The sequence below is a fragment of the Talpa occidentalis genome, unplaced genomic scaffold (assembly GCF_014898055.3).
Source record: "Talpa occidentalis isolate TD23 unplaced genomic scaffold, MPIMG_talOcc4v2.1 talOcc4.6, whole genome shotgun sequence".
Classification (NCBI taxonomy): domain Eukaryota; kingdom Metazoa; phylum Chordata; class Mammalia; order Eulipotyphla; family Talpidae; genus Talpa; species Talpa occidentalis.
Genome location: NW_023604972.1, coordinates 113831699 through 113845332, shown reverse-complemented (window position 1 = coordinate 113845332; position 13634 = coordinate 113831699). Strand labels below are relative to the sequence as shown.

Below are 13634 nucleotides of genomic sequence, written 5' to 3'. Positions count from 1 at the left end.
TTTACAGATGATGTGACTGACACAAGGAAATAAAGAGGTCGGTTCAAGGTAAAAAAGCTAATAAGTGATGATGCTGAAATAAAATTCAAGATCAATCTGATCCAAGCCATGTACCCTTAAGGTAGAGACTTGAGGGGAAGGATTGAGAAGAAATATCAAAATACAGAGATACAGCTGAGCACACATGTATGCATGTGTCTGGGACATGGTACACACCCCATCAGCCCTTATTTTTGAATGAATGCAAGAACTGATAGTTTATAAACTGTGGAAAGTTTTTATTTACCTATCTATGATGTCCCTTTAGAAGGAAAGCTATGAACATATAGTGTGATTACTAATCATAGCCTTATTTGTTTGGAGGCAATTTAAACATCACCCATCACTGGAAACTTCTTTACAACATTCCAAAGCATATATGACCCAGCCGGTGTTTAGACCCTTACAGAAGTGAGGTTCTTGCTACTCCAGTGCTGATGCTGCTCTGCTTCTGAGAAACATGAATTGTTTGAAAGCTCATCTTTATATTTCAAATTCTAATATTAACTCTGCAGCAACTGAAGTGTTTGTGCATTTTTCTAAATTTTCATTATCCCATTAGTCATTATCCTAGAGTAATGAGCTATAGACATACATCTGTGAACAATAATATTTCAGTTTTTCTGTCTTCATATTATTTTAACATCTAAAATTGCCTTTCCAGTTAATGTTTCTCAATGTATTTCCCATCTATCAACTGTTAGGACTCTTAGGCCAGAGTTTTAACTTAACCAAAAAATAACAGAGCCCAATTAATAAACATGATAGCAATCTTAGGCTTATTACAATGATAAATGATAAAATCAAGACGTGACAGTGCAAACATCCAGTATAACACAACTATGAGGCTTTGTGAATCTGCTCATCTTTTCTCATGGTGAAAATACAAGTGGGTTCTTGATACATCACAGGTTAAAAGTATATGTATGATCCTATAGGTAAAAAAAATGAGTGCAACTTGTTTAAGATCTTGGATCTCTGTATCACTATGCTTATGGGTAAAAAGTTTTGAAAGAAAGCCACTTGAACATTAGCAAGCTCCTTATGTCCAAAATGATAAAAAGTAACTAAAACACAACCTAAAAATGGCAAAAAAAAATGGTATTTGGAATGGGAAATTAAGATTGTGAAGAATTCCATCATTGAAAGTTACCTTTAAAGTTTTCCCAACTAAAAATCATAGTTGAAATACTCAAACATTGTTAATTCTAAACATTAAAATAATTCATCTTTCATTGAGATAAAAATATAAATATTTTATATGCATGTTCCAGAATAAAAATTATTTTAGGATAAAAAATAATTCATGTACAAATATGAAATACAGAAATACCAGATATTCCAAGACACACAAATCTGCCACCCATGGGCTTGTTTACCCTAGACAAATAAAATACCTTAAAATGACAATCTATTCCTGGCTCTTAAGAATATCCTCCTCCAATTCTTTGTGGAAACTTCTAAAGGACTGCTTCATGCTTATGAACACAACGTCTTGATTGTCAAGTTCTTGCTCTGTCATCTCCTGCTGTTAAATTCCTCAATGCAAAGGTGCTGCACCATCTCAAATGAGCATGAAAATCTCTCTCTCTCTCGTGTGTCATTATTCTCAGTTACCTTGATGCTTCCAGTCCAAAAGAAAAACCAAATGCTTCCTGTTTTAACCCATCAAAAGCCAGTCTAGACACTTTTCTCTAATCAAAGTTGTCCCCTTTAAAAGATGCTGAATCATTGCTCTATCTATCTCCTCCATTACAGTAACTTTGTCTATGAAGAACTGCAGTCCTGATTGCAAATTGACTCCCATGAAATTTCCTGTGAAACTTCCAGACCTGGCAAGGTCCAAGCAGGGGTCCTATTGTGTGAATATGCCAGAAGCCACAGGTTCACTGCCAGCTTACTGAGAGCAGGAGGTACTGTATTTCTGTTTTATCTTCCCACTGCTTTCTATGCAGAATTTGGCCACAACAGGTCCTTAATAAACATGTGCTGGATTGAATGTGATAAGACCTATTCAGCATGAAGAGAGGATCTCTCCTTATGACAGAAAAGTTCAGAAATTGCTTGCACTCAAAAATAAGAATGAGCACCAGATTTCCTAAGGAATGTTGGCTGAGGGCCTCCCTGATGGCACAAGGGGTTAAGTCTTGGCACTATGAAGCTGTCCACAGCCACTGCAGCACAAGTTCTATCCCCAGCCAGGCAGCTAACCCATGTGGTCCAGCAGCCCTCTCCTATCTCTCCCGTTCCCCACTCTGTCTCTGGTGAACCCTCTCACCCCCTGCACCTCTGGCCTGTACCCCAGTTCTTGTATGCACAAATAAATATATCTTTAAAAAAGTAAATTAAAGAAAAGAGAAATGTTGACTGAGTTGCACTTAATGGCATTATCAAGGAGGCACCCTTGAATGATAAAAATAATAGAGAATGAGAGACAGTTCAGACATCCCTGGGGCCACCTAGGTCTCCACTCATGCATTTGCTTTATGTTTAAGTATTATTCCCATTGACTATAAAAGGAAACATCCATTCTCTTTAATCAATTCTAGTAAAGACAGCCAAATGGGCTTGAATTGAAAATACTTTTTAAAAATGTAATTAAATATGAGGAATCAGTCTCCCTCCTTTCCTAGATATTGAGGCATGAATATTGACATTTTATTTCCTTAAATTGCATCCTAAGGTCCACTTCCATCACTGCTCTCCTTCACCAGATGGCATTCTGTAGCCCAGATTTTATCTCACTTATATCCCTTTCTATAAATGTATATATTTTTAGTTTGGATCTAAAATTTTTGTCATGATTATTGAAATATTATTTACATATACTAAAGTTCTTTTTGAAAATGGTTCTAAAATATATTGGTTCTAAAAAATATTGCTATCACTCTAAGAGTTTCCTCAAGCACCTATTAGTCACTAACCCCCAACTTTAGTTTTGCCCTTTCCAGAATGTCATATCAATGGCTTCACAAAGTATATAACCTTTTTTATCTGCCTTTTCTCATTTACCATAATACATTTGCAATTCATTCATTTTTATTGATGAGTAGTATTCCATTATATGGATGTTTTGTGATTTTCCCTTGCCTTTGATACTTGTGCATGTGACTGATAGGAGGGGACAGTATTCGTATTATGCTTGAATTTTTAAGCTTGTATTTCCTATCAGATAATATGGTCCTTGAGAGAGAATCAAGCATAGTATCGAACATGTTTACAAGCCTTGTACTGCTCAAACTTATTGAAAACATAAATGTTAAATGCCAACTTACAAAATTGTACAACTTAAATAAGTTAATTATACTTCACTGCAGCTCTTAAAGGAAAACAAATATAATACTCATTGAAATCTTATACTACAATGTTTATGCTACAGCTAAAACTAAGGTTTAATCTTATATGCCATATGGAATTAGGTAGTTGGAGGAGAAGGTGGGGAATGGAAAAAAAAAAAACAGAAGTCAAATTGCATGGAAATATGGAGCAAAAAAATTCTGAGTCAGACTCAGAAACAGAGCCAAGGGTCAGAAGGAAGTAGCACTTCTGGATATAATATGATAAATGGTTGAAGACTGTGACTCAGCTACCTGCACCCTGAGGAAGGGGGAGAAAGGAATGACCATAGGTGAATCTCCTTGAATAGGTTAACAGGTTGGGACACACACAACTCTCCTAAGGAACTCCTCAGAGAGAATGTCAGATTGAGAGGAAATAGCAGCCTCCTCATTTCAAAGCAGACTCACCAGCAGAACTGGCGCCATTAAGTCTGAAGTCATCAAAACTGTGAAAATGGAAAGGGATGTACACATTTAGTGGTGAAGGAGAACTCAGAGGAAGAGACCAAAAGAAGCCAGAAGAGACTTGCCAGCACATGCGTGGAATTCACAACGCAGGCACTCAAAAGATAGTTCTAGTTTGAGGGCCCTACAAACACAAATGAGACAGTGAGACAAAGACATTGGGCTCTTGCATGAATGGGTTCTCATCTGTACTCAGATACTGGCAAAGGGGACAAGGTTTGATATACAAATGCATGAAAGTCATTGCCTCTGTGTGTAAGTCATGGGCCACTGTGAGTGAACTGTATCAATATAGCATAGTTTATGAAAATATATGGTCTAAGGGACTTTTGAAATGTTAGGTTCCTGCAAATTTAAGCCTTGAAATGTCTTCACTTGCATTCAGATCTAGAGGTTGTTGGTATAAGCCACCTTCCATATAACTTCACTTTTACAAACGTTCATGTGATTCTAAGGGAAATTAGCCTAATTTACTGCCATGCTACTGAATAAACCAGACTGAGCTTTCATATTCCCTACTCATAGACTGCATCTATTTTCAGCCAAAGTAAGACCAAAGCAGAATTTGGTAATGAAATTTCAAATTCATTAAAGGCAGCCGGTTAATGTATCATTCTCATCACAGCGTTAACTTCAAAACTTTGTACCTGGTGAGTGCTAAATGAATACATATTAAGTCAATGAATAAATGACAAAAGGGAAGTTACTTCAAGAATCTCAATCCAAATGAAGAATCACTTAGAAATTATAAGAATTTGTGAGAGAGATGCACAGTCTGGAAGAAAATTATGCAGAAAACTTAGAGACAAATATTAGAAAGCCTTAAAATGGGCACAGTTTGTGAGCCAGGAGTTGTGCTTCAACTTTCTCATAAAGAATAATAAGGGACATAGCAGCAGAAAAAACTTAGGTCATGATGAAGTCTGAGCTTCCTGGCTAAACTTTAAGTTCAAAGTCTTTTGAGGTTCTCCCATCTTCACTGATTTCATTCTTTTGATGTATAAACAAAGCTTATTACTGCTCCACCAGTCAAACAAATCCTAATGGTAAAATTGGCTTGGCTTGACTTTTTTTTAATGTTAAACATTTGAAATGTGTTTCTATCTGAAAGGACAGGCTCCAATCTAAATGATACAATCAAAATTGCATCAAAAAAATAAGTTAGTCTTACTCCCAGGATGCATTGTGCGAGGACAGTCCTTGGCTTCTGAAAAGAATATTATCTGCCTAAAGAATCAAATATTGAGGGCCTCCCCAGTGGTTCAGCGGTTGAGCGCTGGATTGCGAAGCTGCCCGCAGCCTCTGCAGCGCCGGTTCGATCCCCGGCTGCTCCCCGGCCACCGGAGGAGGGTCCCACGCCCGCTGCTCCCCTCAGCAGTGTACGTTGGTCCTTCTGCCTGCTCTGCTCCCCGCTCTGCCTCTGGTGAATTCTCTCACCCTCCCGCACTTCTGACTGTACCCAGCGTTTGTATAAATAAATAAATAAATCTTTAAAAAAAAAAAAAGAAATTAACATCATCCAAAAAAAAAAAAAATCAAATATTGAATATTCTTGGCAGAGGAATTTAAGAAAAGTTACCAATGTGAGTGGTCTTAGGAAAGTGTCACACTGAAGAAGATCTTTCACTCAGTTAAAATTCGGTCTCATAAGATAAGGGCTAGAGAGCAACCAGGGAAAATTAAGAAATATGTAGAAGTTATGGGGCAACAGAAGTGCTGATGAAAGAGTTAGTCCTTAGTGAAGGCAGAAGTTGGGGGCAAAGCTGAGAACTCACACATCCTCAGAAACTATGTCTAGTGGATTGTTTCTTGTTCAGTGTCCACTTCAAGGCCCTGAGGCCAGGCTCTACTTTAAGTTTTTGGTCTTCTCTGAAGTTTCCTCCTATCCTGCCAATTAAGTATTCTTTGGCCTAGTGTAGTTTAAGTAAGATTGATTTAATGCCCCTGCTTAAAAAATAATTGATTCTGATATAAACAATCTAAACAATCTCTCATGCATTGTGCCTCCGTTTCTTGATCTGTTATTTCTGTATCTCTGTTTACTGTGAATAACTGCAGATTGTTTTATTTCTAGACTCATTAAAGAAAATGACTGTTCCAACTTTTCCAGAGAGGACAGCATAGCAGGTAACCATACAGCTGGCTTGATGATACTTTTTTAAAAAACAAACAAAGGATGTATGTACAATGTATCCCCTTTTTTGAGGATCTCCATGTTCTAAAAGATAAACCTGTTTTCTTAGTTTCAGCTTGTTAAGTTAAGAAGTTAGTAATTAGTGAAACACATACCTCTGACCATCAACTATATGTCAGGCCCTATTTTAAGGACTGTGAGTAAAGGATTATGAGACATGTTCACTGTCCTCAAGGATTTTCCATAGGAGAAATATATATGTCTTAAAGGTAAGCTAGTGCAAGGAATAGGAACCTACAACAGATTAAGAGAAAAACAAATACTGGATGATTTCAGTCATATGTGGAATATAAAGAAATAGAACAAAGGACAGACAAGCCTAAACCAAAACAAAACCCTAGAATTATGACTATAAAATTGGGCTAGTAGAGAGGGTGTGGGGAAGAGAGGAGCAAGGGGGAAGGGAGAAGACCCAATGTGTTATGTGAACTTTGGTATTGGGTATGGGGCAGTAGCATGCATCTGTGAACCTATAACCTTGAATTATATTTAAATACATTAAAATGGAATATTACACAGCAATCAAAAAAGATAAACTCATGCCATTTGCAGCAACATGGATAGAGCTGGAAGGGATCATGCTCAGTGAAATAAGCCAAAAAGAAAAAGAAAAATACCAGATGGTTTCACTTATAGGAGGAATGTAGAGGGTCCAAATAAGGGATCAGGGAAAAAAAAGTAGTTATAATAAAGTAAAAATCAAAATCAACAGGCAACTATAAGCCAGAGACATTCTGCGGGGAAGAGAAGGAAGTAGGATCAAAACGGGTGGGAAGAGCAAAAGGGACTATGGTGATGGTTCATGGGTAAATGGGTGGTGGGACTTTCACGGGTACTATAGCTGAGATGAGAAAGCACACATTGTACAAAAATGAAGAATGATGTAAAAAATATATAAAATAAAATTAAAATACATTTAATTAAAAAAATAAATAAAAGGATACTGAGGAATTCCATGGAATTAAAGGTAGGAAGGAAAATCAGATCTTGTAAATGGCTAGAAATGGAAAATGGAAAAGAGAACGGAAACAATCTCTCATGCACTGTGCCTCAGTTTCTTGGTCTGCCGTCTGTATCTCTGTTTAGTATGAATAACTGCAGATTGGTTTTTTCTAGACTTATTAAAGAAAATGACTGCACCAAGCGGACACAAATTCCTAGTGCATATAGTTTTAACAAAGAGTCTCTAGAATCCCTACACCCTGAATACAAATCCCTGGGAAAGAGAATCTGAACAATCTCACTTAGGTTAACTGTCTTACCCAGAGCAGGGTTATGTGACTTGATAATTTGTAGAGCGGTGTTTTTGCAGACTCAGAACAAGTGTGGGCAGAGCTGCCAGGCTGCTTTGCCTGACTGCCACACACATGAAAACAAATCAGGACTGTCAAACAAGTAATGCTAGAATGGAAGTTTTAATAAAATATGTATGTATATTGATGAGTCCAGGAAGCTGGGAAACAGAATTTGTTTTATTTTTGTTTATTTGGTTTTTTTTTAAAGTTGGAAGCGTCTCTTTTACTCTTGGGCATTATTCACTTCAGCCAGTGCCTAGAGACAGGTGAATGAGTCAAGCTCAAAGTATTCTGAGCTACACTCTGTCTTATTTTGTATGTCACTGGTTACTTCATTTCAAATTTTCCAGGACTGGCACAGAATTTCACAATCACTACCTTTTTTAGGTCTAGGGAGAATATGGAACTGTTAAGAAATTGATTTTAATTTACTATTTTTAGGACTATGTCAGGTATAGCTCTATAGGACTAGACTCATGATATAAACATGATTTCAGAGATCCAACATTTCAGTGAGAAAGTATAGACCTATGACTAAATTCAAGTCACATTATAATACATATACAATATATACATACATGTATAATACATACCTTTTTCCTAACTGAATCAGGAGACAAGGAAGAATAGTAAATTCTGAATCAAGGAGCTAAGAAAGATTGGGCAAGTAATTTAAAATCAATTATAGCCTTGAAGCAGAATTTTATGTAACAGAGAAAAGGGAGAATGCCATTCTAGGCAAAAAATTAGCTAAGGAATTAGCAAAGAATAGACAATAAGTGAATTTGACCTGAAAGCAGCATGCAAGAGAGAGGAAAGTGAGGTGGTCTGCAAAGGCAGTTATGGTGTCAACCAAAACTTATTGAACAAACTAACCATAACTTAGTGACCAGTGTATCATGGGACAAAATCCTACATGGATTAAAGACCTCTTTGAACTCTCAATAGAAAATAAAATTTAATACATTAGGGTATGAAAAGTTCATTGATATGGTTTCAGATTTCACATTGCAACTAATTTTTAAGAAAATACTACTTGTTGAATTTGTGTGTAATATCAGAGAAAGAGCCACAATTATGTCCTATTTTTTGACCTATATATCTGTGTGATGTCAGATTAATTCATGATTTAATCAAAACTACATATCACAATAGATTAAATGCAGAAGCAGATATGAGAATCAAGTATTTTGTTTTTAAACAAGGTATTTAAAAGAGTAGCAAAAATTTAAAACAATGCCATTCTCCTCATGAGTTCTGTTATTTTGAGGAAATAGAGTTCTCTTAATAAAATATATATTATATTATATTAACATATATATTATACTTATATTAACATGTACTAGCTTTGTTCTTATATTTTAGTGAATTAATACATGAATGTTGGAAAGCTTATCTGCTTTTAATTTCTCATATGATAAACACATAGAAATAATCTACATAAAATTATATCCCCAATATTTTCCCCCAATTTATTGGTATAAAATTTACAATTAAAAATTGCATATGTTGGGCCTCCCTGGTGGTGCAAGGGGTCAAGACGCAACCTATGAAGTTATCCACAGTCACTACAGCTCCAGTTTGATCCTGAGCCAGGGAGCAACCCACATGGCGCAGCAGACCTCTCCTGACTTGCTACTGCTCCCGTCAACAGTGTATTTCAGTCACTCTGCCTCTTCTCTTCCCCACTCTGTCTCTGGTGAATCTTCTCACCCCCTTGCGCACTTCTGGCCTGTACCCCAGTTCTGTATACATAAGTAAATAAATCTTTTAAAAAATTGCATATGTTTATGGCACACAACATCACATTGTGATATACATATGCACTATAAAATGATACCCACAACTAAGGTAATTAACACGTCTACCACATCACACAGTTACCCTTCTGTGTGTGTTGTGAGAAGACTTAAGCTCTATTCTTTTAGCAAATGTTAACTATATAATACAGTATTATTCACTGTAGTCACCATGTTAAACATTTGAAGCCCAGATTACTCATTTTATAACTAAAAGTTTGTACCCTTTGACCAATACCCTTCCAATTCCCTGCCCGCTCAACCTAGCCCCTGGTAGCCACTGTTCTTACAAGTTTAATTTTTTATACTCTACATATAAGTGAGATTACACAGTTTTCATCTCTGGCTTATTTCACTTGGAAAATATTGTCCACATTCATCCATGTGTTTACATATGGCATGATTTCTTTTTCATGACTGAATTGAATAATATTCCATCATGGATACATTACATTCCATCCATATATGATTTCTCTGTAGATCTTATAGATGTAGATGAAGGTGACATAAAGATGTTGCTATAGATCTAGCTGTAAGTATAGATGTATAGATATCTTACATTTTTTATATCTATCCTAGGGATCCCCAATAATTTTAAGAGTATAAAGCATTCCTGAAACCAAAAAGTTTGTGAAGCCCCATGTTAATCTTTCTTATTTCCTGCTCAGAATGTGGTGTCCAATTGTAAGGGCAGGACTGGACACAGTGCAGGTTTTCTAGGATCCAGCAGACCGGGTAAAGGAGGAGTCAGAGTCCTCAGTGGTTTTTTGCAGGTCTTTTATTGGGGTTCACCAGGCATATGGCAGGCAGGGGCGCTGGGGGGCTGGGAGGCTGGCAGTCCTCCCAGCCCCCAGCAAATCCTCACTATCTGGGCTCTCCGGCCTTTTCTTGGCTTCTGCTTCTTTTGCTTCTTTCTTGGCTTCTCTTTCAACTTCTTCTGCTTCTGCTGACATCCCCGTGATGCCGCCCTTAAAAGCCCAGTCTTAGCCCAGGTGAATCCCATCTACCTATGCCCACACCCTACTCCAGGTGCCCGCCATCAGGCATGCATTCAGGACCACAAGGATCCATCATCTATCCTGATGGTGGGAGGGCAGAAAAGCCTGACATTTTTCCTTACCCTACACCAATGCAATTACTTTTTAGACAGAATAATTCCTAGGAAGATTAAAGCAAGGGTTCCCAAACTTTCCTCTTAGGAATCCTTCACGCTCTTAAAAGTTAGTGTGGAGTAGGAGGAATTGACTCTTTGTTTCTTGAAATTTGGAAGTTTTGCCTGCTCTGGAAAAATATTGTTCCTAATTTATTCTGTTTTTCATGCCAGCATAATGTTCATTTATCTTGTTCTGAACACAAAGCAAAGAAGAGTATATTTTCCTTTGCAGTACCCAAAGACAAAGCACAGATTCCTGCCTCACATGAAGGGAACTATCCTGCCTCCCAAACAAGGGTCTGTTCCAAACACTTACTCACATTTCAGTGAGTCAGAAGGAAACAAAGATATTCATCTCCCTGAAACCTGGCTGGCTGGCTTCCTTCAGGAAGTCTCTGAAGAGTGAAGGTGGGGTGTCAGGGTGAGTGAGCTGCCACCTAAGAGCTCTCAGGTAATAGGGGGAGTCTTAGTAAGCAGGTGAGTGCTATAGACTGGTCAGGAATAAAGTGCCTGCAGGTGTTGTCAGGATTAGTAAATTGAGTTAGTAATTGACAGATAAGAAACAGGAAAGAACTGGGGGCAATAAACTTTTATTTCACAGGACGTTGCGTTTATAGTCATGGTTATAAACTGCAGCGTCTGATGAATACTGACTTAGTATTTAGACTCCAGCCCTAGCTATGGTAAAGGGGAGGATTTGATTTCTACCAACTGTTTAAGTCCTTCCTCTTTGAACCATTTTTCATCTTATTAACAGTATCTCAGCATCCAGTTCTGCCTCACAGTAACTGCTCTATAAAATTTGGAATAGCAATAACCATAATAATGATTAGATTAATAATAATGAGTCTAAAGTACAAGAATATTTGATTTCTTCACAAAACTAGACACTGGAAGAATTCTGGCTTCAGCAACGTGCTGGAAATTTGCCAATGAGCTTTTGGAGGAAAAATCCGATTTACAGAAAATCAAATGTCCTATTTCTTGGGTTTAAGAGTAAAAAAAAAAAAAAACACTTTCGATATGTTTTTAGAATGTTCTTTTTCTAGATTTGAAGCTGAATAATGGAAGAAAATGGTCATGGTGTAACATGAACAAAAGAGGAAGAATCATGAGTTTATATATGGGCTTCCACTCTGCTGTGAACTAAATCACTTAAACTTGGAGATCAAATCAGGTCCTTATTATCTTATAGGTAAGAGAACGAGGATTTCTGTCACACACACACAGGGCTTGCAGCAGGTTTACTTAAATATCACTTTGGATAATTGTGACTGTGAGCAGATCTTTCCTGTTGAGTTAGTTTCTAACCTGGTCATTCTGTGGTTATTTTTGTCTGTTTCTCCACCCACTTGAGAAAACAGAGAAAGCAATGCTCTGTGCAGCTCCCTAAAGAGTGGGGCTTAGGACCTTCTAGGACCGGGGTGCTAGCGGGCAAGGAATGCAGATGGGTCTGGGTTCTCGGGGGTCTCCAGTGGAAGGGCACCGGGCTGGCCGGTTCTCGCCCCTTCGGAGTTCCTGGCCAGTCCTGTCCAGGGCAGTAAAGATTGCCAGGCGCTCGCCTCCTTCCGCAGGGCGTGTGGCACCCCTGCGGGTCGTAAGGAGTGTGTGGAGTTAAGGTGCAGGGCGGGGCCGGGGCAGAACCGGTGTTTGCCTGGGCGGGAGGGGCGGGCCTTGGCGCCCCCGGGCCTGCTCTGCAACTTTTCTCCGCTCTCACCCGGGCGGGGGATAGACGCCCTCTCCACGATTTCTGAACAATCTCCCGTTTCTTGGGCCCCTCTGCAAACCCAGAAGATACCGTCCCCAGAGACCGACCAGGATGTTAGCTGGCCGGACAAGGGGCGTGCCGCTGCGGCTGGTGGTAGCGCTCAGCCAAGGTAAGCGGGTCGGCTCGGCGGTGCGGGGCACCCACGGGGAGGGGTGCTGCGCTGCGCAGCCCCCGCAGCGCGCGTCTCCATCCTAACTCCGCGCGGATCAGCTTCCGAACCGGATTCCGAGGCGGATGGAGACTTTCCATTTCCCACTCCCGGAGCTGGTGTCCCCCGAAGGCAGGTCTCATTCTAATGAGCCCCCTCCAAATCACCTTAATGCGCGCTCTGGTTTTGGGCGCCCAAGCACACACACTCACACACTCACACACACACACGGAGCGAGTAGAGGTGAGGGGCTGTGCTGGCGCGCACAGGTGCCTCTCCTGACCCGCACCGGGCTCTCTGTGGTTCCCCGGAATCGCGTTTGGACCGCAGCCTGCACCCCCGCAGCGAAAGCCTAGTAGCTTTGCAGAAGCCTGGTGCCCAAAATGTGTTTTTCATCCCAAGTGTGTGAATAATACCCCCATCCTGAGGACGCCTCATTGGTGTTTCTTCCCACAGCGAACTTGGAGAAACTAAGAGCCTCTTCAGTTCTTAGCAGAGTGGAAATTCCCTTTGCCTTTATGCCTTCCTCGTATTGTTGTAACTTCATCTGCAGAACAAACGTAAACTTAGGCCAGGAAAAGTTCTTTCCACTTTCTTGCTCTTAGCTTCCACAAGAGAATTCACCAGAGCAGCATCTCCAAAAACAGGCGGTAAGAGCGCGGCCCACCCGCTGCCTGATTTCTTTTACTCTAAATGGGAAATTGGGGCTGAGGGTGCAGAGCTGCTGGGTGACCACCGGCCATTAGGAGGACTTTCTCTGATCTTATCCAGGGCCTAGTGTGTGCTTAGGGTTCAGAAATTTATTGCTCTTGGAGGGAGAGTTTACATTTGCATTTTGTAGTTTTGAAGGATCACTTGGTTTTTCAAGTGTTATCATAAGGAAGAGAAGTAACTCTCAAGCTGTCCTTGGAGCCTGGCATTCTGCCCCTCTCCCTCTTCATTATTATGGAAGAAACCTGGTCCAGAATAACCCTGTAGGATTTTATCCAGGTGACAGAACTAACACCACCACTTTCTCCAGCTCTCAGCCAAGAATGAATTATCATTAGGTTTTCTTTGGAACAGTGTCTGGTGCTTCCAGGTTGTTCTGTCCTGGCATCACAAGATTGCTTTTGAGGGGCATCAACCCTAATCTAGGGGTTTCACATAAAGTTGGATTCACATTGAAAAATTGGTCCCTGGAACCACAACCTTCCCAAGAGCTAATGCATGTTTAAAACCAAGGTTTTTTGTTGTTGTTTTTTTTCATCTCTTTAATTACCCATTATTAACAGAAGCTATGGAAACATAACATCATTTTCTTATCTTTGAAGTGTTGAGGCTTGTTTTTGAAAGAGCTGTGAGAAAACCCTGTAGTGGAATGTGTAGCTGCAGGGTGTATCATCCAGCAGAGAATTTACCTGGAGTTATTTAATAAGGACTTCTCAATGTAAGC

General features: G+C 39.5%; 1 protein-coding gene across 2 annotated transcripts in view; it reads left to right on the top strand.

The window, feature by feature from the left end:
- Window positions 1-11962: 11962 nt before the first annotated feature.
- Window positions 11963-13634, top strand: part of ITGA2 (integrin subunit alpha 2) — an 82043-nt gene continuing 80371 nt past the window's right edge. For both annotated transcript variants that reach the window (XR_008549387.1, XM_037530642.2), the window contains exon 1: window positions 11963-12160. Coding sequence is in view for 1 of the 2 variants with exons in the window: in XM_037530642.2 (XP_037386539.1) it covers window positions 12103-12160 (58 nt within the window). In the remaining variant the exon portion in view is untranslated. The remainder of the gene's footprint in view (window positions 12161-13634) is intronic.